A 27,198-nucleotide genomic window follows, 5' to 3' on the forward strand; every position below is an offset into this window, starting at 1 on the left:
CTTCTTTGTAGAAGTGGTCTACAGCAGGGGTGATTGATAAGTTCGTGGCCTACGGTAGAAGGAGATGAGTTATACAGCTCTCGTTACATGCACATGCAGTTTAGAAGATGCAGAAGGTTTGAAGTTAATAACTCATCTCCTTCTACCTTTAGACCACGAACTTATCAATTACCCCTGCTGTGGACCACTTCTGGAGGTCCAAGACGTCAACTGCTACAAAGAAGCGATCCGTATGCTCCATGACCGCTGGACTAAGTGTGTGAATGTAGGAAAAATAAATGTGCTAGGTTTTCTAAAATTGACTCCTTCTACCTTAGGCCACGAACTTATCAATCACCCCTCATACGTTGTGTTTGGAATTAAGTTCAAGAGCCACAAATCACAGATCATTCAGAAATCTGATAGCAGAAGGGAGAAGCTGCTTAGAATCAGAATCAGGTTTATTATCACCGGCATGTGACGCGAAACTTAGCAGCAGCAGTTCAATGCAATACATAATATAGAAGAGAAAAATAATAATAAATAAAATAAAAATAATAATAAATAAATAAATAAATTACAGTATACGTATATTGAATAGATTAAAATTTGTGTAAAAAACAGAAACACTGTATATTAAAAAAAAGTGAGGTAGTGTCCAAGGGTTCAATATCCATTTAGGAATCGGATGGGAGAGCGAAGAAGCTGTTTCTGAATCACTGAGTGTGTGCCTTCAGGCTTCTGTACCTCCTACCTGATGGTAACAGTGAGAAAAGAGCATGCCCTGGGTGCTGGATGTCCTTAATAATGGACACTGCCTTTCAGAGACACCACTCCCTGAAGATGTCCTGGGTACTTTGTAGGCTAGTACCCAAGATGGAGCTGACTAGATTTACAACCCTCTGGAGCTTCTTTCGGTCCTGTGCAGTAAACTCCCCCCCCCCCATACCAGACAGTGATGCAGCCCGTCAGAATGCTCTCCACAGTACATCTATAGAAGTTTTAGAGTGTACTTGCTGACATACCAAATCTCTTCAAAACTCCTAATGAAGTATAGCCGCTGTCTTGCCTTCTTTATAACTACATCGTTATGTTGGGACCTAAAACTTTGTGTGTGGGTCTTCACACTCCTTTACTTATTGTGGTTTTTTTTGTGCTGCACCAGATTCGGAGTAAAAATTGTTTCATTTTACTTACAGTTGTGTACTGGAAATGACATTAAACAATCTTGAACCATCCTTTACCTCCTCCCTGATGGTAGTAATGAGAAGAGAGCATGACCTGGATGGTGAGGATGGCACCCTGCTGAGGCACCAGCTTCTGCAGACATCTTCAATGTGTCCGTGATGAAGTTGACTGAGTCAACATCCCATCTGAAGCCTCTTACAATCCTGTGCATGGGCACCTCCAGGCCAGACAATGATACAACCAATCAGAATGCTCTCCACAGTACAGCTAAAGAAATTTGCTATAGTCTTTGGTGATATCCCATATCTCCTTAAACTCCAAGTGAACTGTGGCCGCTGGTGTGTGTTTGTCGTGATTACATCTGTATATTGAACCCATGAGAGAACCTTCAAGATTCTGATGCCCAGGAACTTAAAATTGCTCACTCTTCCTACTGCTGGCCCCACAATGAGGATTGGTGCATTTTTTTCCTGACCTCCCCTTCCTCAAGTTCTTTGGTGTTGCTGACATTTGAGTGCAACATCACTCAGCCTATCTATTTCAGTCCCACACCTCCTCCTCACTGGCTGAGGTTCTGCCACAACAGTGGCGTATGTATATATGGTGTCTGGGTTGTGCCTAGCTGCCCAGTCACATGCAGAGAGAGTAGAGCGGTAGGCTAAGCACACATCCTTGAGATGCACCCGTGATGACTGTCAGTGTGGAGATGTTATCACCCATCTGCACTGAATGAGGAAGTAGAAAATCCAATTGCAGAGGGAGGTGCAGAGGCTCAGGTTTTGAAGCTTGTGGATTAGTACTGAGAGGATGATGATGTTGAATGCCCAGCTTTAAATCTTGATGTAGGATTAATATACAGTAAACAGTTTGGCATGGACTCAGGGCTGAAGGGATTTATTCTGTGCAGTATGATGCCATGATATTTGTATCCATGAAATTTTAGCAACTTAATTACATAAAATGCTGTGCTGTCAACATAAAGTATCTCTTCATCAAAATGCATCCATATTACTGCAGCATACAATTCATGACATGGTTTGATTACTGTTCAATTCTCCCTAATCTGATCTTTACTGCTCACTATTTAATATTGTCAGGATGAGTTGTGCTACTCTTGTTCTGCAACAGGGGTTATGGTGCACGTACTGTTATCTTGTGCTTCCCAAAGTTCTTCCATATATGTTGCCTATTTCTGCGGTAGGACACACTTTTGTCTTTCCTTACCACATCAGAACTCAGTTTTGACAACTTTGATGATGGTGGCTTTCTTTTTAGTATTGTGGTTAAATGGTGACATCTCCTACACAGTCGCATTGCGGTTGCACACTTATATTTCCTTCTTTCTTTTCTTCTGCCTTCATACTCCAGATGAAATTTTAGGCTTCAGCAAATTTACAGCTTTTAACAACATTAGACCATAAGACCATGAGATATAGGAGCAGAAGTAGGCCATTCAGCCCATCGAGTCTGCTCCGCCATTCAATCATGAGCTGATCCAGTTCGTCCAGTCATCCCCACTCCCCTGCCTTCTCCCCATACCCTTTGATGCCCTGGCTAATCAAGAACCCATCTATCTCTGCCTTAAATGCACCCAATGACTTAGCCTCCACAGTCACTCATGGCAACAAATTCCACAGATTTACGACCCTTCAACTAAAGTAATTTCTCTGCATCTCAGTTCTAAATTGACGTCCTTCAATCCTGAAGTCATGCCCTCTTCTTCTAAACTCCCCTACCATGGGAAATAACTTTGCTATATCTAATCTGTTCAGGCCTTTTAACATTTGGAATGTTTCAATGAGATCCCACCTCATTCTCCTGAACTCCAGGGAATACAGCCCAAGAGCTGCCAGACATTCTTCATATGGTAACCCTTTCATTCCTGGAATCATTCTCATGAATCTTCTCTGAATCCTCTCCAATGTCAATGCATCCTTTCTAAAATAAAGAGCCCAAAACTGCACACAATGCTCCAAGTGTGGTCTCACGAGTGCCTTACAGAACCTCAAAATCACATCCCTGCTCTTATATTCTATACCTCTAGAAATGAATGCCAACATTGCATTCACTTTCTGCACCACTGACTTAACCTGGAGGTTAACCATTAGGGTATCCTGCACAAGGACTCCCAAGTCCCTTTGCACCTCTGCATTTTGAATTCTCTCCCCAGCTAAATAATAGTCTGCCCGTTTATTTCTTCCACCAAAGTGTATGATCTTACACTTTCCAACATTATATTTCATTTGCCACTTCTTTGCCCATTCTCCTAAACTATCTAAGTCTCTCTGCAGGCTCTCTGTTTCCTCAACACTACTCGCTCCCACACTTACCTTTGTATCATCGGTAAATTTAGCCACAAATCCATTATTCCCGTCGCCCAAATCATTGACATATATTGTAAAATGCAGCGGTCCCGACACCGCCCCCTATGGAACTCCACTGTAACTGGCAGCCAGCCAGAATAGGATCCCTTTATTCTGTTTTCTGCCGATCAGCTATTGCTCCACCCTGGTTGAGAGTTATCCAGGTTGTCACTCAAATGTCAGCAAACATTCTCCTGGTTTGGCAGTTTATCAATCCTTAGCCTGGGCTACAAGTGAATCCTATCATTGGCATATTCCTATAAGGCAAGAAACTGATATATGCATCTCTGTACTCTGCTCAGAGGCAGCTTTTGCCTTTCTCAGGCAGAGCTTGGGTATGTTTAAGCATTTTTCACCTTTCTACAATCTGTCGGATAGCTTGGTAACAATACTGTACGAGTAAATTCTCAAGTGGTATACACTTCGCAAACTCATCTGCAGCAAACTGTTGCTCATTTTTTCCTTACAGCTTCCCTCTGGGTTATCAGATCTAACAAACTGAGCTATCCTTTGGATTCATTCTTCAAATTTTCATTTTCAGATTCCATTTGCCCAGGGGTACTCCCGTTACAGGGTTATGTGCTGTTTGGTACTTTAACCATTCAGTCATCCTTCTCATATACAATACTATGTTATATCACTCTGCCTGAAAATTAGCTGCCTTTCTACCTGCTTCATAGTGATAAAAATCCATGCTAGATTCCTGGCCTCTACTCTATATGGAGCATATTACGAATTCACCCAATCCTGATATCACCTGACACTCACATATGTAACATTTCATCAATTATCACTGTAGAGAAATTTAGCAGTGAGAGGTATAATGCAGTTTCATCCTATTGCACTTTAAGTCTTCTCTCAATAAATTTAGGTAGTGTAGGCTAACATAATGAACATCCTAGCACCCTCTACTCAAAATCACAGTTCAATTATTGTTCATTATCCAAAGAAAATACCCGTAGTTTCAAATACTAGGAAAGGGTATTCAATGTGAAATGTTAACTGATTCTCTTTCTATTGATATGGTCTGCCCTGCTGATTATTTTGAGCATTTTGTGTTTTTATTTTAGATTTCCAACATTTTCCTTTTTATTTGATTTCCTTTTACCCGCAATTTCAACCCTTGAAGTTCACACCATATTTTATCACAAGCAATCGTAAGAACATATGATACTAGCAGGAGGAGTAAGCCACCCAGTCCTTCATCCCCATCTGCATTCAATATGATCATAGTTGATCTTCCCTAAGCCTCATCTCCTGTAAAGTGTTAATTTTCCATGGCTCTCAATACCCTAATCTTGCAAAAATGAATCTACTTCCACTTTATCTAACTTTCAGAATTCTCTGGAGTTAAAAAAATACCAAAAATTCACACCCTCTACAAGAACTTTTTCCTAAATTCCTCAATAGAGTCATGGAGTCATAGAGAACTACAGCACAGAAACAGGCTCTTTGGCCCATCTAGTCCATCCCAAAACCATTTAAACTGCAACTCCCATAAACCTGCACCTTGGACCGTAACCCTCCACACCCCTACTATCCATGTACCTATCCAAACTTCCCTTAAATGTTGAAATCGAGCTCGCATGCACCACTTGTTCTGGCAGCGCATTCCACACATTCACCACCCTCTGAGTGAAGGAGGTTCCCCTCATGTTCCCCTTAAACTTTTCACCTTTCACCCTTAAGCCATGACCTCTGGTTGTAGTCTCACTCAACCCCAGTGGAAAAAGCCTGCTTGCATTTACCCTATTTATACCCATCATAATTTTGTACAGCAAATCTCCTCTCAGTCTTCTATGTTATAAAGAGTACAGTCCTAACCTATTCAATCTTTCTTTATAACTCAGGTTCTCCAATCCCGGGAAGCATCCTTCTAAATTTTCTCTGCACTCTTTCAACCTTGTTTACATCTTTCCTGTGGGTGGGTGACCAAAACTGCACACAATACTCCAAATTAGGCCTCACCAACATCTTATACAACTTCAACATAACATACCTCTTCTGTACTTAATACGTTGATTTATGAAGGCCAGTGTACCAAAAGTTTTCTTTACGACCCTATCTACCTGTGACACCACTTTCAACAATTATATTCCTGTATTCCCAGATCCCTTTGTTCTACCACACTCCTCAATGCCCTACCATTCACTATGTATGACCTACACAGTCCTCCCAAAGTGCAAAACCTCACACTTGTCTGCATTAAATTCCATCTGCCATTTCTCAGCCCATTTCTCCAGTTGATGCAGGTCTCTCTGCAAACCATGATAGCACTCCTCACAGTCCGCACTTCCTCACAGTCTTGATGTCATTCACAAGTTTGCCCATCCAGTTAACCACATTATCATTCAGTCCGTTGATACAGATGACAAAGAGCAAACGGCCCAGCATCAATCCCTGCGGCACACCACTAGTCACAGGCCTCCAGTCAGAGAGGCAACCCTCTACTACCACCCTCTGGCTTCTCCCACAAAGCCAATGTCTAATCCAATTTACGACCTCATCCTGAATGCTGAACGACTGAATCTTCTTGACCAGCCTCCTATGCGGGACCTTCTCAAATGCCTTACTAAAGCCCATGTAGACAACAATATTAAATGATCACCCCCTTGTCTTGGAACCATGTCCCCTCATTTGAGATTCCTCAGTAATTTGAAATATCACAAACTTGGCTCTGTTATGGCCACTGAGAACATGAGATATAATACCAGTCTTCGTTATTCTAAACTTCACAGAATGTAGTTGAATTTCGTGAGCTGACTACCCAGAATAATGCACTTACACATATACCAAATAACAAGGAAGATATTAGCTACATACAAGCATTGATACAACATGACTCTGCTCTGGCCATTAGTTAGACTGCTGTTGACGTTCAGTCATTAAGTTGAGTCTGACTCTTCGTGACCTCATGGACTATTGGGTCCATAGGGTTTTCATGGCAAGATACGGAATCTTCAACGCAGATACCACTGCTGCCCAGGTTTGAACTCAGGACCATTTACATTGAAGTCAAGTGCTGATGCCACTACCCCACCTGCCAGCCCTAAACAAAAACTATTGTTTTTAAAAATAGAATATTTGAAACCTGCTGCCCTCCCCCAATCTCCAATTATATGTCAACCCTATTGCTAAAACATGGAATTCAGTGTAGAATGCGGGTGCTTACAGAAGTGTGTTGAAGACTCTGGTAACAATCTCCCAGTAACCTTTTCTTTGCTTCATTACAGTAGAAATAATGTCCTTAAGACATCATAACTTCATTTCTAATATTCTTCAGAACAAATATTTCGGTGCCCCTGTCACATCATATCTGATTTCTTTTCTGGTCTTACTGCCAGCCATTAATTTTAAACAAAGGAAGGCAGTATCTAGCTCATTTGTCAGAACCTGCGTGGCTATTTAAAAAGTGCCAACTCAAAAGAAAATACTTGTATATTATCAATTTATTACTGGAGGAAAGTTTTGCACTTGTTGGCCTCATCATCTTCAAAAATGTTTGCTAAATTTTCAGCACAGGAGGAAGCATTATGTTTTCAGAGGTCAGTTCTCATGCTTGACATTTAAGACCATCTTCTATTGAAGACAGATTTTTGCAAACAATGGGGGAAGTGTTTGATCCTGAGACAATGTTACTATTGCTGCTATGATTCAAAATTTCATTTTGCTGTTCTAAAGCTTCCAAATAGACTGCAGAATATTGTTTTTCACTTGGAGCCATTCCATGACCATCACTCCTGTATCAGGCTGATTATTCCATTGCTCAGTGATCTTCTTCACGCAGGTAAGCCCCAAACATAAAATAAAATCTGTGGAGCGCCTTTGAGCTTACAGCCCAGGCTGCAGAAGCAAGCAATGGAAAGGTGCAGAGATGACTCTTGTGTGTAATAGTTGGTCTTGTGTTCACTTTAGCACTTGTAAAAATCAAATTCAGAATTATCAGTTATGTTTATATGACAGAAATCAAAATAGCCACTGGAACCAATTTTCGAAAAAGACTAAGATGAATCAAAAACCAACAGATGTTGGAAATTTTAAATATAAACAGAAAATACTGGAAAAAGTCAGCAAGTCAGGTAGCACATTTGGAGAAAAGAATAAACATTTCAGATCTTGGATATGCCCTGACTGCGGGAGATACAACAGATGCCCATTCACCTCTTCCCTTCCGCCCATTCAGGGACAAATACAATTTTTCCAGGAGAAGCAGTGATTCACTTGCCTTTCTTCAAGGATTGTGTACTGCATTTAGTGTTCACTATGTGGTCTCCCCTACACTGGGGAAAATCAAACATAGACTGGGTGATCACTTAACAGAAGAGCAAAATTCAATCCCGAGAAATGACATGTTTTGTTTTGAATTCCTCATTCCTCTTTGTGGCTTTGTGGGCAAACTTATAGATGATGCAAAGACAGGCAGAGGGACAAGTAGTGTTGAAGAAGCAGTGAGATTGCAGAAAGACTTGGACAGATTAGGAGAATTAGCAAATGGATACAATATAAAAATGGATGTTTAGTCATGCATTTTGATGGAGGGAATATAGCGATAGACTATTTTCTAAATGAGGATTAATCAGAGATTAATTCAGCTGGGCATGTCATAGCCCAGCTATAAGCGCCACACAACCACAGATAAAGAAGTAGATAACCCATTTGGTTCCGTACTATCACTGATATTCCCTTTGTTCTACCCATCCTTTTAGCACCCTCTCTGCAACTGAGGACTAAATTGTTTTCTTTCATTTCCAGTTCTGACAAGGGTTCTTGGACCTGAAACCTTAACTCTCTCTTTCCAAGGTGCTGCCTGATCTGGTGCGTTTCCAGCATTTTCACTTCAATTTCAAATGTAGTGATGTATTCGACTAAAACTGCAACACCTCAAATTGTTGCTTTTTGTGGATACATTGCTGTTATTTTAAGCCATTTCCTTTAAGTACAATAAAAGGACTTCTGTCTTTCTTTTTGACAAACTAAAGTCAATTAAGTCACCCATGTATTCAGTGAGATACTCCATATTTAGATAGATAGATAGATATACTTTATTTCTCCCGCGGGAAATTGGGTTTCGTTACAGCCGCACCAACCAAGAATAGAGCATAAATATATTGAACAGGATAGTGTTCAATCTGACTGAAATGTTTTTAGAGTGATTTAGTTCAACTCAGGTAGCATTTTCCTCCACTGTTTCACTGCTAATGCTTGTGTTAGCACAATCTATCATCAAAATGAGAACTGTGCAAGTCCATTGCCTTATTCTGGTTCCTCTACCTATGCTTTGATCATAACTATCCATAGGTGCAATATAAAGTTGTTTTCCCTTCTACCTCTGCCAAGGATTTGTTTACCGGGCTGCCACACTTTTCAGGGTCCTGTATGGTAAATAGCACCTCTGCTTGCTGCTGCTATGGACCGTCTTCCTGAGCAATAATTTCTCTTTCCTTGGGACTGCTAAAAAAACTCTTCCTTGTTGGTAAGAATCACATTACAAATACACCTTAATCCAGGAAACTGTTTTGGGACAGGAAGCCACAGCAGTGAAGTTTGCCACTTTCTCAAACTAATCTTTTTTGAAATCCTTTGCATTTAGACATTGGTGTTGCTACCTGTGATTACTTCCTCTAAACTGCAACTAAAAGCAGTTGTTATGCTGATTCCATCTTGATTAAAGAGTTTGAGAACAACATGAGGGCAAAAGACCTTAATATAATCATTATTTGTTCTTGAGGTGATTTTCAATCACTCTGGCTGTTGTGAAGTCAATGAACATTTCAGAATGTCAGCAATTCTGGTAGTGGAAGTTATTAAGGTAAGGAATCATTTTACATTAGAGTAAGTCTGCCCAGCAAGTTAAAAAAAAACAGCACTCCACGGTTCTACACAGAACAATAATAAGGCATTGATTTGCTTTGCTTTTAGCCACCTTGGGCCTCACAGCAAGGAAGGGAGATTTTATCTTATAAACTTCATCTTTTTATTACAGTTCTTCTTTTGTCTTAGAATACCTAATCTGTATTAAAATGTTCCTATTAATTGGCTACTTAATAAAGAGAAAAAAGATAACAAAAAGAAATTTGTTTAGAGAAATAAAAAAAAAGTTGGCCTAATTTTGCATGGCACAGATTCAGATCAATTTGTCCTATGAACTGCATCTACTTACAATCACCAAGATGTGATGACTCATGACTCAATCGATCTACTGGTCTCAGCCATTATTTAGACCTGCAGACGGACATCTGAGTTTCAAGTATTTTGTGCTCTTTAAGTCCCTATGTTATCGATTGATAAGTTCACATTAAAGGAAACAAGATTCCTGGTAAAAGCAACTCCATCTCAACTTAGTCAAATTAGATTGAATAGCCATAACATTAAAAATAGAAGTAATTAGAGGACAGTGGATTCCCTTTAACTGGGGCACATTAGGACCATTTTTAATATTTTTAATATTTTTGAAATTTAATATTTGTAATCCAGGGAGTGGGAAGCACAGAATCAAATATCGCTGTGATGATTGTACGTTCTAGTACCATTGTTTGGCGACAATGAAGTATAAAGTATAAAGTATCTGAAGGACCAGTAAATTTTGACCCCATTAAATGGCTGCCCCAATTAACCAAAGTTTCATGGAAACAGGTAAAAGGTATAAACAAAGACTGTTTAACTGAGTAACAATTTATATATTTAAATTAAATACAGAACATCTTAGAACTATAAAACCGTATCCAAGTTCCTAATAGTTATCAATGGAGGAATTCGTCTGCCTTGGTTCTTTTGATTGACTGTAAATGAACAAAATCGGAGCAGACATCGAGTGCAGATAATGGACTGCCTTCAAACAATGCTAGATGATTGCATCCTCTAAATCTTCATTTTCATTGTAACATTCAAGGTGATTGTCGATACCTTCTTAATTCCTTACTTGTTGAAGTAGTGAAATTCTTTCACTTTCACTCCCAGCTGTTTCTGATACCTCCAAGCCTGAACGCTTGAAACTGTGATGAGCAAAACAGTTCCAAATTGTCTTCCTGTTTATTTCTCACCAACTATCAGTGACAAAAATCACTGCTTTTTGAACACAAACACACACAACTGATGCTATTTAAAAATAACTGCCTTAAGCACGGTATAGTGTCAAACGACCACACAAATACACTTTCCTGTCCCAATTAAGCAGAAAGGGGTCCCAAATAAACAAAGGAAATCCTGGCTATTTTCTCAATTTAGTTCGTGCTCTTTAAGAGTTATTCAAAATAAATGGCTGTCTCGATTAACCAATGGCCCGATTAACCGATGGCCCAATTAACCGGAATCCACTGTATATGAATCCAAAGTGAAATCAGTCGCAGAAAATAGAAGGAAAGGAAGAACAGGTAGAAAAGAATACAGGAAGAAAGTCAAGTTAAAAATATTTGTAACTGCTCCAGAAAATAATACTTTTTAGAAATGAGACTGTATTTCTGCGATATTTAATTTTTAACATTAGCGTATAGGATCAGGAATAACTAGCATTTATTTATATCATTAAAATATTCTTACGCATCTTTGCTCAGTTTAGTTTATACCTGCTGTACAAAGACAGTAGGTTCATGAGTCTCAAAATTAATCAATGATAGTCACAAATAGTAGGATGCTATTAACTGTGGTGTCGTGTAAATTAGTCAACAACTTTTAGATGTTATTTAAGCATTCATCTATCCTTGCCTAAATATAATGAAGGTCACGTAGCTTCTGCTAATGTGTGGTATAATATACTTGTTTAATTTCATTGTGTGATAATGGCACACATGAACATTTTAAAGTTTAATTCTCCCTGTAGAGAACTTAGTGTGACAACATCACAAATCAGAAATCTGTCCACGGGAGTCAACAGATGTAAACTGCAAACTACTGCATTTTCCATCTATTCAGTACTCACTCATAAAGTTATCATTTCATGAAGTTCATGCACCTTTAAGGCAAAACATGCTTTGGAGGTACCTACAACAAAATACTTCATCACTTTCATCAAAGCAGTCATCTGATCCATCACAACGTTGAGACTGTCGGATGCATAGACCAGTGGGGCAGACATAATATCCATTGGGACAGGCTTCAGAAAAAAAAAATGACAATTGAGCTCATTTAATCTGCACAATGTTAACATTGTCCTTTAGGAAATAAATGAAAGAAACAAAGTCATTAAAACTCTACCATACATATAAGGTAACTTTGCCATCAAAGTCAGATCTTATACGTATCCAACCAAGCGAAATTACTCATTTCAGAAAATGCATGCAATTCTCTATGGTATTCCCACCAGAAACAAATAGTCATAACTTTCAAGTAATGAACTATACTTCAGACAGATCCCGGTTAATCCTTGCAATAGTAAAATGAAGTTTTGTTGCAATCATTTTGTTCAGTTTTGAACTTCTTATTCTGTTATTATATACAAACAAAAAAGTTTGCAAGGCAAATTCTGGGCATTTCACTCGATTAGGCATAATGGTGTCATTCAGTCTACAAAACACAAGCAAGCTATCAGTTACAGCAATGCCAGCCTATTGCTTTCAATAAGGAGATTTTAAAGGGAAGATTTTAACCCCACCCCTTTCTATGCAAACATAAAACAGATAGAAGAATTTTACAATAATTATTACTGTATTCTTGTTTGTTTCTTGCCAGCTGCTGTACTCACCTCACCTGAAACAAGCAAGCACCTTGAGCCTATATGCAAGATAGGGTACGCTAAATAACCTAAAAGAAACAGTTCCACCCAGTATCAAACTGTGCACGAAGTTACAGGACACCTCTCACTGTCTCAGTCAACACTTTACTTTCGATACGAAATCTCCATGTGACAATTTGCACACAGCACCACCAACATCAATGTGAAAAAGACCAAAATAACTGTTGGTGCAACAATGCGAATAACTTAGCTTCAAGATAATGCCATCTGGTCTCAGAGGGCAGAGATAGCATCTTAAACAACAACTCTGAAAGAAGCACCTCCAATTCTGTGGCACACCTCAGTGCTCCAGTATCTAATTCTCTGGAAAAGGACCTAAAACTACTACTTTCTAAATTGGATCCACTGAAGCACAATTAGGCCTGAAAAAAATGGTTTCCAAACACCACTGTTCAAAATGCTATTGAAAGCATTGAAGATGCACTCACAGAAGAGGCTTGGGCAAAATCTGTTCCTTCGTTCCTGGAGTCTGTTCATGTCTGTCTTTGTCTTTTTTTTACCAGAAAAACAAAAAAGTGCTGGATACAGGCAGCATATATGGAGAGAGAGATATGAGATAATGTTTCAAGTCGATGACCTTTCGTCAGAAGTCAGAGATAATATCATATCATGTGATGCCATAGAGTCATGAAGCCATACATCATGGGTACAGGCCCTTCAGCCCATGAGTCGATGTTGGCCATAGTCTCCACCCAGCTAGTCTCAATTTCATAATACGTTCAGCCCATATCCCTCTACGCTCCTTCATGTATCTATCCGAGTGCATCTGAAATGATACTATTGTACCTAGCTCAACCACTTCCTCTGGTGGCCCTGCTGATCTGCTTCCTCCTTAGCCACCCTTTTACTCTATTTAATATAACTATAGAAGCTCTTGGGATTTTCCTTAATCTTACTTGCCACACCCATTTCATACCCTCTCTTTGTCCTCCTAATTTCCCTCTTCAGTTTATTCTTAATGTTTTTGTAGTCATCAAGGGATTTGCTCAATCCTAACCTCCTAAACCCAATGTATCATTCCATTTTTTTCTTGATCAGAGCCTCAATATCTCTCATTAACCAAGGTTCCCTAAATTCACCAATTTACCCTTCACCCTAACAAGAACATGCTGCTCCTGGATACCTGATATTGCACTCTTATAACCCTCCTACTTGCTAGTCATTCCTTTCCCTTCAAACAGGCTCACCCAGTCCACTTCTGCTAGATCCTGCCTAATTCACCCAGAGTCAGCCCTGCTCCCACTCAGTACACTAACCTGTGGACCTATCCTATCCTTTTCCATCACTATCTTCAAACTAATAGAATGATGCTCTTTAACTTCGTGCTCCTGACTGCTACTTCACTTACTTACCATGCCTCATTCATTAGGAGGAGATCCAGTTACAGCTTCCTGAGTGGGCCCTCTATAGATTGACTCAAAAAATTTTCCTGTGCACATTTCACAAATTCCACAAGGCCTAGGCTTAACTACAACAGGAGTAATTTCTCTACACACCTGTTCATCACGTAGTCTTGACTATTGGGAGGGTCTATAATGCAACCCTGTTAGAGTGACCCTACCCTACTTGTATCTAAGTTCTACCCAAATAGCCTCACTAGACAATCCCCCAAGAATGTGATCTTTAGTTATATCCTCCCTTATGGTCAGTTTTTGGACACATCTTGCCACTGCAGATCAGATCTCAGGTATTTTTTGAAAAAAGAATAAAAGTTTCTGCAGATGCTGGAAACCCAGAGCAACATGCACAAGATGCTGGAGGAACTCAGGTGGTCACCTGGAAATCTATTGGGATCATTTACTCCAGAGCTCCTGATGCAGTCTCACCTACATTGGTGAGATCCGACATAGACTGGGGTACCACTGTGTCGAGCACTTCCGCTCCATTCACAAAAAGGGGAATTTCCCAGCACCAGCAATTTTAATTCCTATGGCCATTTCCATTCTGACATTTCGGTCTATGGCCTCCTCTTCTGCCATGATGAGGCCAATCTCAGGATGGAGGAGCAAGACCTCATATTCTGTTTATGATGGTATGAATATCAATTTCTTCAATTTTCAATCATTTTTCCCTTCCCCTTTCTTCAATTCCCTACACTGGGCTCTTAACACTTCTCCTTACATGCCTGCCACATCCAACTGGTGCCTCTCCTCCTTCCCTTATTTCCTACAGTCCACTCTCCTCTCCTATCAGATTCCTCCTTCTCCAGCCCTTTATCTTTTCCACCTATCACATCCCAGCTTCTTATTTCATACCCCTCCCCCACCCACCTGGCTTCAGCTATCACCTTCTTGCTTGTCCTCCTTCCCTTCCCCCTCCCAGCCCCACCTTCTTATTCTGGCACTTTCTCCCTTCCTTTCCAGTTCTGATGAAGGGCCCTGGCCCAAAATATCAACTGTTTATTCATTTCCGTAGATGCTGCCTGACCTGCTGAGTTCCTCCAGCATTTTGTGTGTATTTAAAACAAAATCTCCAATGCTGACATACTGCAACTATCATTTCTATTTCTTTATCCTCTGGCATTTCTTTTTCATTCCATTCATGATAATTCAAGAGTTAACAATACATAGCATTGCAACTCCAAACAGAAAACAAACCTAAAAGATACCCAATAATACGTTGTTCTCTGTGGTGAAGTTAAAAAATCGAGCAACACACACAAAATGCTGAAGGAACTCAGCAGGCCAGGCAGCAACTACGGAAAAGAGTACAGACGATGTTTCAGGCTGAGACCCTACGTCAGGAGAAAAGATGGGTCAGAGAAAGAAGATAGGGGAGGGGAGGAAGAAACACAAGGTGACAGGTGAAACTGGAGGGTGGGGGTGTGAAATAAAGAGCAAGGAAGTTGATTGGTGGAAGAAAGAAAGGGGAGGAGCACCAGAGGGAGGTGAAGGACAGGTAAGGAGAGAAGGTGAGAGAGGGAAATGGGAATGGGGTATGGTGAAGGAGAGGGGGTGGGGGGTCATTGCCAGAAGTTCAGGAAATCAATGTTCATGAACTATGAGGTTGGTGGTAGTGAATGGGTGAAACCCAGCGTTAATAATGTCAGTGGTGGTGTGGGAGACAATGTCCTGCTGCTGTGGTCTTCTGCCTGCTCTGGATCTTTTCATCGTTAACTGCCAATGGGACATCAACTGTCTCGACTTCACCAATCCTCTCTTCAATTCCAACCTCACTCCTTCGGAACACACTGCCCCCCGCTCCCTCTGCACTAATCCTAACCTCACCATCAAAGCCACAGGTGGGGGGTGGGGGGGAGATGCTGTAATAGTCTGGTGGACCGACTTCGACCTTGCTGAGGCCCGGTGACAACTGTCAGGCACCTCTGCTTACTTATCCCTTGAACACAACCCCATTGAGGAGCCCCAGGCCATTATCTGCCACACTCTCCCCCCACCTTCTTACTCTGATTCCTCATCTTCTTTTCTCCAATCCTGATGAAGAGTCTCGGCCTGAAACATCAACTGTAATCTTCTCCATAGATGCTGCCTGGCCTACTGAGTTCCTCCAGCATTTTGTGTGTGTTCATTGGATTTCCAGCATCTGCAGATTTTTGCTTGTTTTTTCAAAAAATAGAGCATTACATGAGACTGATAAAGATAAATCTCAAATTTTTAAAAACCCAGGTTCAAACAGCACATTTCTCTTTGAATAGAACACAGTCAGCTGATCCCATCACCTCATTCCTAAGCAAAAAAAACATGCAGTTATATTCGTAGGCACTCACTTTTTTAAAAAAGTTTTTTTTAATTATTTGAGACAGTAAGAAGGCAGCTATTCCACAGTGTACAAGTATAGTTAGTCAGTGAATAAGAATATTCTTACGTTGGCTGATGTTGTAGCTGCTGTACTCTGCCAGAAATGCCTTGCTTGATTGTTTTCCACTGCACTGGAATGTGATACTAACCAGGAAATTAGTTACGTGGAATACTGTCTGATGGTCTATTTGATAGCCGCAGTACCTGGATGAAAAGCATATTTTGTAGTTACCCCAACAATGAACACACCAGCATTCTCAATGTTCTATTTAACATAGGTGTTGGATCTTAGACAGAGTAAAACATGTTTTCATTGGCAGAGTAACTCACCTCCTAGCTCCCCAAAGCCTCTCCACCATTCATTACGCCCAGGTCTGGAGTGTGAAGGAATACTCTCCATTTGCCTGGATGAGTGGAGCTTCAACAACACTAAAGATGTTGACACCACACAGGGCTTTGGAGCCCTCTCAATAGACATCTCGTTTCACTCCCAACTGTTCACTTGCTTTTCCACCAGTGCAGAGTGGCTGCAGTTTTTACCATCTACAATACACACTATTGTAAGAAGAAAACAGAATGGGAACCTAGGAGTCATTCTCCAAACCACACATAGGACAGGGAACAGTGCAGCGCAAGAACAGGGCCATGCAAATATGAAGCCACATTTAACCAATCGGCCTCACATGATTCATATCCCTCCATTCTCTCGATGTTCATGTGCCTATCTAAAAGTCTCTTAAATATCACTATTGTTCTTCTTTCACCACCTTGGCTGCATATTCCAGACACCTACCACTCTCTAAGTAAAATACCCACCTTGAACTTCTCCTTTAAACTTCCCCCTCTCACCTTAAAGCTGTGCTGCCGAATATTTGACATTCTTGCCCTGAGGAAAAAGATTCTGACTCTCATTGTTTTATTGACTACTGTTCCACAGGAAACAGTTCACGTTTGCCCAACATCACCTTAAAGCTAATACCCTCTAATCCAGGCAGCACCCTGGGGAACTCTTACACACCTCCAAAGTTTCCATATCCCTCCAGAGCCACACACAGTACTCCAAGTGTGGCCTCGTCACCAGCCAGACTTGGAAATATATTGCTGTTCCTCTACCATTGTGCATCAAATTGTGGAACTTCCTCCATAGCAGCATTGTGGATACACCCTCCCCTCAGGCAGATCAAGGCAGTAGCTCACCACCACACTCACAAGGACGTTTCCAGATGAACAATTGAATACTGGCTCAGCATGCAAAACCCACATCCCTCAAATGAATAAAACAAAAATTTGAATACCTTTCATTTTTCTCAGCACTGTTTGGGGGTTTTATAAAGAAGGGCAATGCAATTAATTTGGGCAGCACATTGAGGATGCAAAAGAGATTTACTACAGTAGTTTCAGTTATTAGGGACTTTAACACTAGTGGATAGATTGAAGAAGTTGAGATTGTTCTGACATAGAAAGTTTTGTGAGATATTTCAGGCATTTAAAGTAATGAAGGGTATCAGTAAAGTAGATGGAATGAAGCATGAACATCATTTTTTATAGTTTCCAGTAATTTCTCCCCCGTTCCCTTTTCTCTTTTTCCATATTCAATTTTGGCTCCCCCTTACTCCTTTTCTTCTCTTCACCTCCCTTTGGTGTGCCTCCTCCTTCCCTTTCTCATATGATCTACTCTCCTCTCCTATCACATTCCTTCTTTTTCAGCCCTCTGCCTTTTCCACCAATCACCTCCCAGCTTCTTACTTCATCCCCCTCCCCTATCCACATCTACCCCCTTTACCTGGCTTCATCTATCACCTGTCAGCTGGTACTCCTCCCCCCTCTCCACCCCCACATTCTTATTCTGGCTTCTTCCCCCTTCCTTTCCATTCTCGGCCCAAAAAACTGTTTATTCCTCTCCAGAAATGCTGCCAGACCTGCTGAGCTGCTCCAGCATTTTGTGTGTTATGACAAAATGCTGGATTTGTTTTCTCAGGTGGAGGCTAAAAGGAGATTAAAATTATGATAGGCATAGATAGAGTAGACAGGTGCTATCCCCCCCACCCCCCCCCACCACAGGGATGAAATGTCTAATACTAAAGGCCATGTATTTAAAGTGAGAGAGAATAGTTGAACGGAAATATGCAGGGAAAGCTTTTTTTCAAAAAACACAGAGATTGGTTGGTACCTAGAATGTGCTGCTGAAGGCTAGTGGTGGAGGGAAGTATGATAGAGACATTTAAGAGCCCCTCAGGTAAGTTTATGAATATGCAGAGAATGCAGGGATATTGTCATTGTGCTGGCAGAAGTAATTAGCTTCATTCGGTGTCATAGGCTTAATTGATTCGGTACAACATTGTGGGTCAAGGGGCCTGTTCCTGTGGTGTACTGTTCTGTGTTTTATGTTCTGTGTGGAGACATGCAACCAATTCATTGGTGAGGGTAAACTAGGCAAGGGAATACATAATATGTGGTAGAACACAGAATTGCGGAGATACGTGGTAATCTTGCAATACACGTCAACTGCAGGACAGATGGATAAGATAATCAAGGTAGTTTGTAGGATACTTTACTGGTTATGTCAGTTTATTTAGGAACAGAGAGAACTTGTTAAAACTGTACATTGAACCAAGCTACAACAGTTCTTGTCACCCACGTTGCAAGAAGCGTGTGAGAATGCTCTAAAAAGTAAAGAATGTGGTTTAGAGGAATGGCGTTATGGCTAGATATTTGAATTGGCTGGACTGGGATTATTTTATTGTAGTAGAGGAGCCTGAGGACAGATTCCCGCAGATCTATAGGAAATATGAAAACCTGAGATGGAAGGAATGGATCTATTTCCCTCGGCAGAGAAATCAGAAACTCAGAGGGCTTGGAATTAACGTTGAAGGATTAGAAGGGGGGTGTTTTCACCTAAAGGACAATAAGCATGTTGTACTCAATATCTGAAAGCAGAATTCCTTATCACATTTCAAAAGGACCTGAATAGCTGCAAACTACAAGACTACAAATGGGAGAGGCGATATGCGATTAGTTTGAAAAGCTCTTTTTTGACCAATATAGGCATGAAGGGCCAAGTTACTTTTTTCAAAGCCATAAATTGCTTTGATTTCATGATAACATATTTCTTAAAGCCTCTCATGGTTTATATTATGCTATCATTGAAGTAACTGCAGAACAATGCAAATAAAAATTCACTTGCTTACTCTTTTACGCAAATGCAATAGAAATAATAATGAAAAATGCTTACATTTTTTCATTAATTTTCCACCAGCCATGATCACATCCTTCAATTCCCTTTTCCTTCAAGGTGTAGTTGTGAAATTTCAATGCTAACCCAAAAGATGGTGCAGAAGTCTGATAAACACAAGATAATATTCATGAAAGCAGTTTTTTAAAGATTTGCCAAGTTATTTTTCATTTATTATTTTCTTCATTCTGCCTTTTCTCTTGAATACTGCATGCATAAATTCAGGGCGTGTGGGGTAATATATGGTCAATTATTTGAAATGTAGTGGATAGCAGGTCAAAACTGAGATGTTACAATGACGACACTTGAGGGTACAAAATACCATGACTGGATTAGTTACTTGACTATTAATCTCATTTCAGTGAATGAAAGATAGGACATTTTCCACCGTGAACTTGATAACAAATAATACCTAGCTATTTGTTCTTACAACAATAAATTCATATAGTAAACTTTTGGTCAATTACATGGCAGCTGATCGATCAAACTACAACAAAAAACCTAAGACCATAAGAGACAGGAGCAGAAATAGGCCATTCAGCCCATTGAGTCTGCTCCACCATTCAATCATGGGCTGATCTAATTCTTCCAGTCATCCTCATTCCCCTGCCTTCTCTCCATACCCTTTGATGCCCTGGCTAATCAGAAACCTATCTATCTCTGCCTTAAATACACCCAATGACTTGGCCTCCACAGCCACTCGTGGCAACAAATTCCACAGATTTACCACCCTCTAACTAAAGTAATTTCTCTGCATCTCAGTTCTAAATGAACATCCTTCAATCCTGAAGTTGTGCCCTCTTGCCCTAGAATCCCCTACCATGGGAAATAACTTTGCCATATCTAATCTGTTCAGGCCTTTTAATATTTGGAATGTTTCAATGAGATCCCCACTCATTCTGCTGAACTCCAGGGAATACAGCCTAAGAGCTGCCAGACGTTCCTCATATGGTAACGTCATTTTCATTCCTGGAGTCACTCTCATGAATCTTCTCTGAACCCTCTCCAATGTCAGTACAGTCGGCCCTCCGTATCCGCAGGGGTTTGGTTCTGGGACCCCCCGCGTATGCTCAAGTCCCATATATAAAATGGCGTAGTATTTGCATATAACCTACACACATCCTCCCGTATACTTTAAATCACCTCTAGATTACTTATAATAACTAATACAATGTAAATGCTATGTAAATAGTTGTTATAGTCATAGTCATACTTTATTGATCCCGGGGAAAATTGGATTTTGTTACAGTTGCACCATAAGTAATAAATAGTAATAGAACCATAAATAGTTAAATAGTACAATGGATGTGAGAACTTTAGAGTAGTTCCCATATACCCCTCAGCCGGTAGAAGTGATAAATAAACTTTGGCAGTTTAAGCATAATGCAGCCGCAACAAACTGTCGTCAGTCTCGAGGGAGAGAACCCTAAGTTAGTGGGAGTATTGTTTAGGGAATAATGACGAGAAAAAATAGTCTGTACATGTTCAGTACAGATGCAATGATCGTAGCTCTTCTGGGAACGCTGATGCTGCCTCGGCATCAGCCAATGCCAATTCTCCCGTGATCTTTAAGTTCTTCAGGCTGTAGTGCTTTACATAGCGAGCCAACCATCCCTTACTAGCTCTAAACTCCTTCCTCTCGCTCACAACACAAGTAGCGAACGAACGAGACGCGAGGCGAACAATGCTCAAACAATGAGTGCTGGACAGAGAACTTCCGTTTTTTTTTCGATCCTGCTCTGCGGTTGGTTGAATCTGCTGATGTGGAACCTGCGGATATGGAGGGCAGACTGTATATCCTTTCTAAAATAAGGAGGCCAAAACTGCACACAATACTCCAAGTGTGGTCTTACGAGTGCCTTATAGAGCGTCAACATCACATCCCTGCTCTTATATTCCATACCTCTAGAAATGAATGCCAACATTGCATTTGCCTTCTTCACAACTGACTCAACCTGGAGGTTAACCTTTAGGGTATCCTGCACAAGGACTCCCAAGTCCTTTGCATCTCTGCATTTTGAATTCTCTTCCCATCTAAATAATAGTCTGTCTGTTTATTTCTTCCACCAAAGCGCATGACCATACATTTTCCAACGTTGTATTTCATTTGCCACTTCTTTGCCCATTCCCCTAAACTATCTAAGGCTCTCTGTTTCCTCAACACTACTCGCTCCTCCACCTATCTTTGGATCATTGGCAAATTTAACCACAAATCCATTAATACCATAGTTCAAGTCATTGGCATACATCGTAAAGAGCAGCAGTCCCAACACCGACCCTGTGGAACTCCACTGGCAACCAGCAGCCAGCGAGAATAGGATCCCTTTATTCCCACTCTTTGTTTTCTGCCCACCAGACAATGCTAATAACTCCCCTGTAATTCCATGGGCTCTTATCTTGCTAAGTAGCCTCATATGTGGCACCTTGTCAAAAGCCTTCTGAAAATCCAAGTACACCACATCTACTACATCTCCTTTGTCTACCCTGCTTGTAATTTCCCCAAAGAATTGCAGTAGGTTTGTCAGGCAGGGTTTTCCTTTCAGGAAACCATGCTGGCTTTGGCCTGTCTTGTCATGTTCTTCCAGGTATTCCGTAATCTCATCCCTAACAATTGATTCCCACAACTTCCCAACCACTGCTGTCAGGCTAACAGGTCTGTAGTTTCCCTTCTGCTACCTCCCACCCTTCTTAAATAGCGGAGTGACATTTGCAATTTTCCATTCATCCAGTACAATGCCAGAATCTATCAATTCTTGAAAGATCATCGTTAATTCCTCTGCAATCTCTCCAGCTACTTCCTTCAGAACCCAAGGGTGCATTCCATCAGGTCCAGGAGATTTATCCACCCTCAGACGACTAAGCTTCCTGAGCACCTTCTCAGTTGTAATTTTCACTGCACAAACTTCACTTCCCTGACACTCCTGAATGTCCAGCGTACTGCAGACGTCTTCCACTGTGAAGACTGATGCAAAATACGCATTCAGCTCCTCTTCCATCTCTGCATCTTTCATTACAATATCTCCAGCGTCATTTTCTATTGGTCCAATATGTACCCTCAGCTCTCTTTTACCCTTTATATACTTAAAAAAGTTCTAATTTCTTCTTTGATATTAGTCACCAGCTTCCTTTCATAATTCATCTTTTCCTTCCCAATGACCTTCTTAGTTTCCTTCTGCAAGTTTTTAAAAGCTCCCCAATCCTTTATCTTTCCACTAGCTCTGGCTTCCTTGTATGCTCCCTCTTTTGCTTTTACTTGGGCTCTGACTTCACTTGTCAGCCATGGTAGTGTCCTTCTCCCCTTTGAAAATTTCCTCTTATTTGGAATATATCTGTGTTGCACATCCCTCATTTTTCACAGAAACTCCAGCTATTGCTGCTCCACTGTCCTTCCTGCAAATGTCCCTTTCCAGTCAACTTCAGCCAGCTCCCCCTCATGCCATTGTAATTTCCTTTATTCCACTGAAATACCGACACATTGGATTTTATTTTTTCCCCTCTCAAATTTCAATGTGAACTCAATCATATTATGAACACTGTTCCCTGAGGGTTCCATAACCTTAAGCTCTCTTATCACCTTCAGATCATTACACAACACACATCTTCAGCAATTACAGTTCAAACAAATACCTTCAAGCAGCTACCCTCCTCCACGTTCCCTGTCAGACAACATGATCACAATTAACTTACAACTGTGTCAGTTTTCAGTTTTAAAATCCATTTTCCTCAGAAGCTGGCTCCATGCTAATAAGCGTCCTGTCTTTTCATCTGTGTCCCAATTGGAAGGACACCATTTGCCCAAATGGACAGGATTAACTCTCTGAAAGATCTGTTTTATAAGATCCAATTTCCTTGATGTCCTTTTAAGTTTGTTCTCTTGTGGGAGCATTTACCTTTCAACAGTTATGTAAAGAAATATTGTCTTTCCAGCACCTTTTCACATTGTGCTCTGCAAGTCCAAACAGTGTTCTGAATAAAAATATATCTTCTAATCTCTTTCTCAAGTCTTCTGATGATACATCTTAATGCTGATAACTTACCGATCTGACAGTCAATAGAACTAAAGCATAGAACGGTAAAGCACAGTCTGGGTTTTGACTCACAATGGGGTACCGACCTGTATAAAACGATTCCACAGTTAATCTAACTTTTCCCTCCTATGCAGCCCATAACCCTCCATTTTTCTTCTATCCATATGCCTACCTAAGAGCTTCTTAAATATCCCTATTGTATCGGCTTTTACTTCCACCCTGGGTAGTCTGTTCCAGACACCCATTGCTTTCCATGTAAAAAACCTACCTCAGACATCTCCTCAAAACTTTCATCATCCCACTTTCTTTATTTATCAATATCACCTCCAAAATTTCCCTAATCAAAACATGCTTTGGGAAAGTGAGCTCATGAAAATTGTTCTATGCCAGCCTTCTTTTTTATCAAATTATCAGTATCAGCAGTCTTAAGATGTTATCGAGATTTTGACTGGTTTTGCCTGTTCTAGTTTCTCAGTTTCTCTCATTTCTGCATATGAATAAATCCTCTCAATATTTCTCAATATCAGAAAGAACTGGGAAAGTGAATGGAAATATGCATTTCAGAGGCATTCATAGAAATATTACCAGGAATAGATGACACTTACAAAGACTTAAAATAACATCAAAATAATAAAAATGAGACAGATGAAAGAAAACAATTAAAAGACCAAATACAAAATGTTCACAAAATGCTGGTGGAACGCAGCAGGCAAGGCAGCATCTTTAGGAAGAAGTACAGTCGACGTTTCGGGCTGAGATGTCAACTGTACTTCTTCCTGTAGATGCTGTCTGGCCTGCTGTGTTCCACCAACATTTTGTGTGTGTTGCTTGAATTTCCAGCATCTACAGATTTCCTTGTAAATACAAAATGTTAATTATTTGTTTTAGGTTACAGGATCTTCAAACTTTTGAGTACCTTTGTGACAATTGTGACAGGTGTTGTTTCAGTCTTATGATGTGTCTGAGACTCATTGACACAAGTTAAGCTACTTACAACTTGTAGATCTCTGACTATTATAATGTTCTTGTATAATTACTGTTTAAACACGAGTTCTAAGGTCAAATTGCTCTATATACTTAACTTGCCTTAAAACAATTGCTTTAGTTTCAATACAAAATATTTCAAAATGGTTAAAAAATATAGTTTGATGTAGTTCTAGTATTCTATATTTGTTCACCTGCATGAATTTGAAAGGATAAGTTAATGATGTACTGAATTAACAACAATACTTTGTCAAAACAAAATCAAATGTTACCTTAAATATCCATGTAGAGCTACATTTTCGAGGGTAATAACTTGGATAATATGGGCTGGTTATGTTTCCCTCCAATCTTGTTCCATCTTTTGACAGTATAGTGCTTTTTAATTCTAAGCAAAGGCAAATAAAATAATTAATTTCATTGCTTAAACTTTTTAAAACACTTCTTCAGCTGTTCATATTCAAGTCAAGTCATGGCAAGTTTATTGTCATTTAACTATATACATATATATAAATATATAACGAGACAACATTTCTCTGAACCTGCGTGTAAGGCACAGTAGTACACATAACAAACGATAACTTAAGGATAAAATCTACAGATGAATCACACATAAATAACAAACTGAAATGCATTAATATTAAATATTGTAGGTTATGGAACAGATTAACCAGAGACACTTTGAATATAATGATATAGGGAGATCAGAAGCCTAATGGCCTGGGGGAAGAAACTTTTTCCCATCCTGACCGTTCATGCTTTTATGCATCGTAGTTTCCTGCCTGATGGTAGGAAGTCAAAGAGGATGCTGGTTGGATGGGTGGGATCCTTAATAATACCAAGGGCCCCTCTGCATACACAGCGCTCCTGATAAATGTCCCGACAGATGGTAGGAGACCCCAGTGAGCCTCTCAGCTGTTCTCACTGTCCTTTGTAGGGACTTCTGGTTCACTTCTTTTCATCCAGCTTTTTCAAATTGTTAGTGAGCTAATTTGGTTCCAAACCACGTCTGCTGAAACCATTTTGTATGAACTAATTTTTATTCCTGGCCTCAAGGCCAGGAAGCCTGGAGCCCATGATCGATTCCATTTCTTGTCAATCGCACTGATTAAAGCACTGAGGAAGATCGAAATCTCAGAGGTGAGTGTGGAAAATGAGGAAATGCTGAGCACCGTCTCCCAGCCTCTTGTTCGTTTCTGCCAGAGGAAGGTGTCTCAGTGTGACAGTCTCTCTCTCTCCCTCTAACTTGCTGCACCCGGAGGAAAGTCCCGCGTTCGGATGGTCTCTCCCTCTCCCTCGATGCTGTCGGAGGATGGTGCTGGAGTCGTGGGTCTTGGACAAGGTTTAATCAATGTGGTTTGTGGATTGGACTCCATAATTCATGTTACAATGTGATTCTGCTTTCTGGTTGCTCCTTTGTTGCTATTTGGGCGATTTTGAATCGGGGTGACCTGCAAATAATGAACACTGAGCTGAACTGAATATGCCTGGACTCTTTCAATTTTGTGTTTTATATTCTGGGTTTTACATTCATGTTTTTTGTTACCGTTTGCACAATTTGACTTTTTTTTGTGCATGGGAAGGTGTTGATGTTTTTCTTTGAATGAGTTCCATGGTTTTCTTTGTTTCCATAAGACCATAAAATATAGGAGCAGAAGTTGGCCATTTGGCCCATCAAGTCTGCTTCACCATTCAATCATGGGCTGATCCAGTTCTTCCAGTCATCCCCACTCCCCTGCCTTCTCCCCATACCCTTTGATGCCCTGGCTAATCAAGAACCTATCTTATCTCTGCCTTAAATGCACCGAATGACTTGGCCTCTACAGCCACTCGTGGCAACAAATCCCACAGATTAACCACCCTCTGTCTGAAGTAATTTTCATGGCGGTCTGTGGGGAACGAATCTCAGGGTCATATGTTGAAAGTAAAAGTACTTTGAATCTTTTGAAGAAAATATTCTGAATTTCCTGTCCTGTGCAACTTTGGCATTGTGGTGAATATTAACCTCATGATAAATGCACAGCAAGCCAACAGCTTAAAGGAGGGGGAAAATTCCATAAGTAATTGTTTGCATATTTACAATCCACAACACTTTTATTAAGCTTCAATATTATTCCCCAAGTTGCTGAGTATTTGCAGTTCTTGTACTTTATATGAGACTTCCAGAGTCCACAGTATTTTGCTTGTATGAGTAAATGGAACTGGTACATAAATAGTTTATAGAGCTCAAAGTTTTACCACAGGCAAATTTCATGTGTGATTAACAGCACAGGAGAAGAGATATACCGCTTGGAACTGTGACCAGTCCCAGTTTCAAATAGTGATTACACATGTTTCATCAGAAAAGCACTTTGAAAGTTAGTATTCTGCTGGAGATTCATTGCATAAAGAACCAGGAAATGAGCTCACCAGTTTCGAGGTTTTACCAGCTTTCAGATCTTAAGAAAGTTGAGAATTACAGTGCAAAGTTATTGAAGAACTTACTTTCCTTGGGAATTGCTTCAAAGTAGCCCTTTAATTCTTTCTTTCCATACAACCTGAGGGAGTTGAATGACAGAAACATGCCATTGCCAGTAGATACGAAAGAAACTGGGAAAGAACCAAAGGGTTCACAGGCTCTGGAAATGAAAGGAAAACACTGGCAGAAGCAAAGTTGGACAGGAACATTAATAAAACACCACAAGATTGAATGAATATTACCTATAGCAGTATTTAAGAATTGTAAAATTAAATTAATTTTGTGTATTCATACCAAAAGTGTGAACTTAATCAAGTGTACAAAACAAATTTGCATTTATAAAGCACCTTGCACCCTTTCAAAATTCTCCAAAGTGCCTTACAACCAATGAATCTCTTTTAAGTGATGATGTTGCTGAAATTTAGAAAATATTTGTACACCGAAAACAGCAACAGGATTAAAAAAATAACCTTAGAGATATTA

The 27,198-nt window shown here is 40.2% G+C and overlaps 1 protein-coding gene across 1 annotated transcript in view; it reads right to left on the reverse strand.

Annotated features, from left to right (window-relative positions):
- LOC134347777 (transmembrane protease serine 7-like) overlaps positions 1–27,198 on the reverse strand; it is a 138,359-nt gene that overhangs the window by 87,410 nt on the left and 23,751 nt on the right. The window contains exons 7-11 of the mRNA XM_063050182.1: positions 26,742–26,875; positions 24,533–24,645; positions 19,249–19,355; positions 16,084–16,220; positions 11,512–11,619 (exon numbers count right to left, since the gene is read on the reverse strand). Of these exons, the coding sequence (XP_062906252.1) occupies positions 11,512–11,619; positions 16,084–16,220; positions 19,249–19,355; positions 24,533–24,645; positions 26,742–26,875 (599 nt within the window). The remainder of the gene's footprint in view (positions 1–11,511; positions 11,620–16,083; positions 16,221–19,248; positions 19,356–24,532; positions 24,646–26,741; positions 26,876–27,198) is intronic.

Source organism: Mobula hypostoma, chromosome 6 (assembly GCF_963921235.1).
Source record: "Mobula hypostoma chromosome 6, sMobHyp1.1, whole genome shotgun sequence".
Taxonomy (NCBI): Eukaryota; Metazoa; Chordata; class Chondrichthyes; order Myliobatiformes; family Myliobatidae; genus Mobula; species Mobula hypostoma.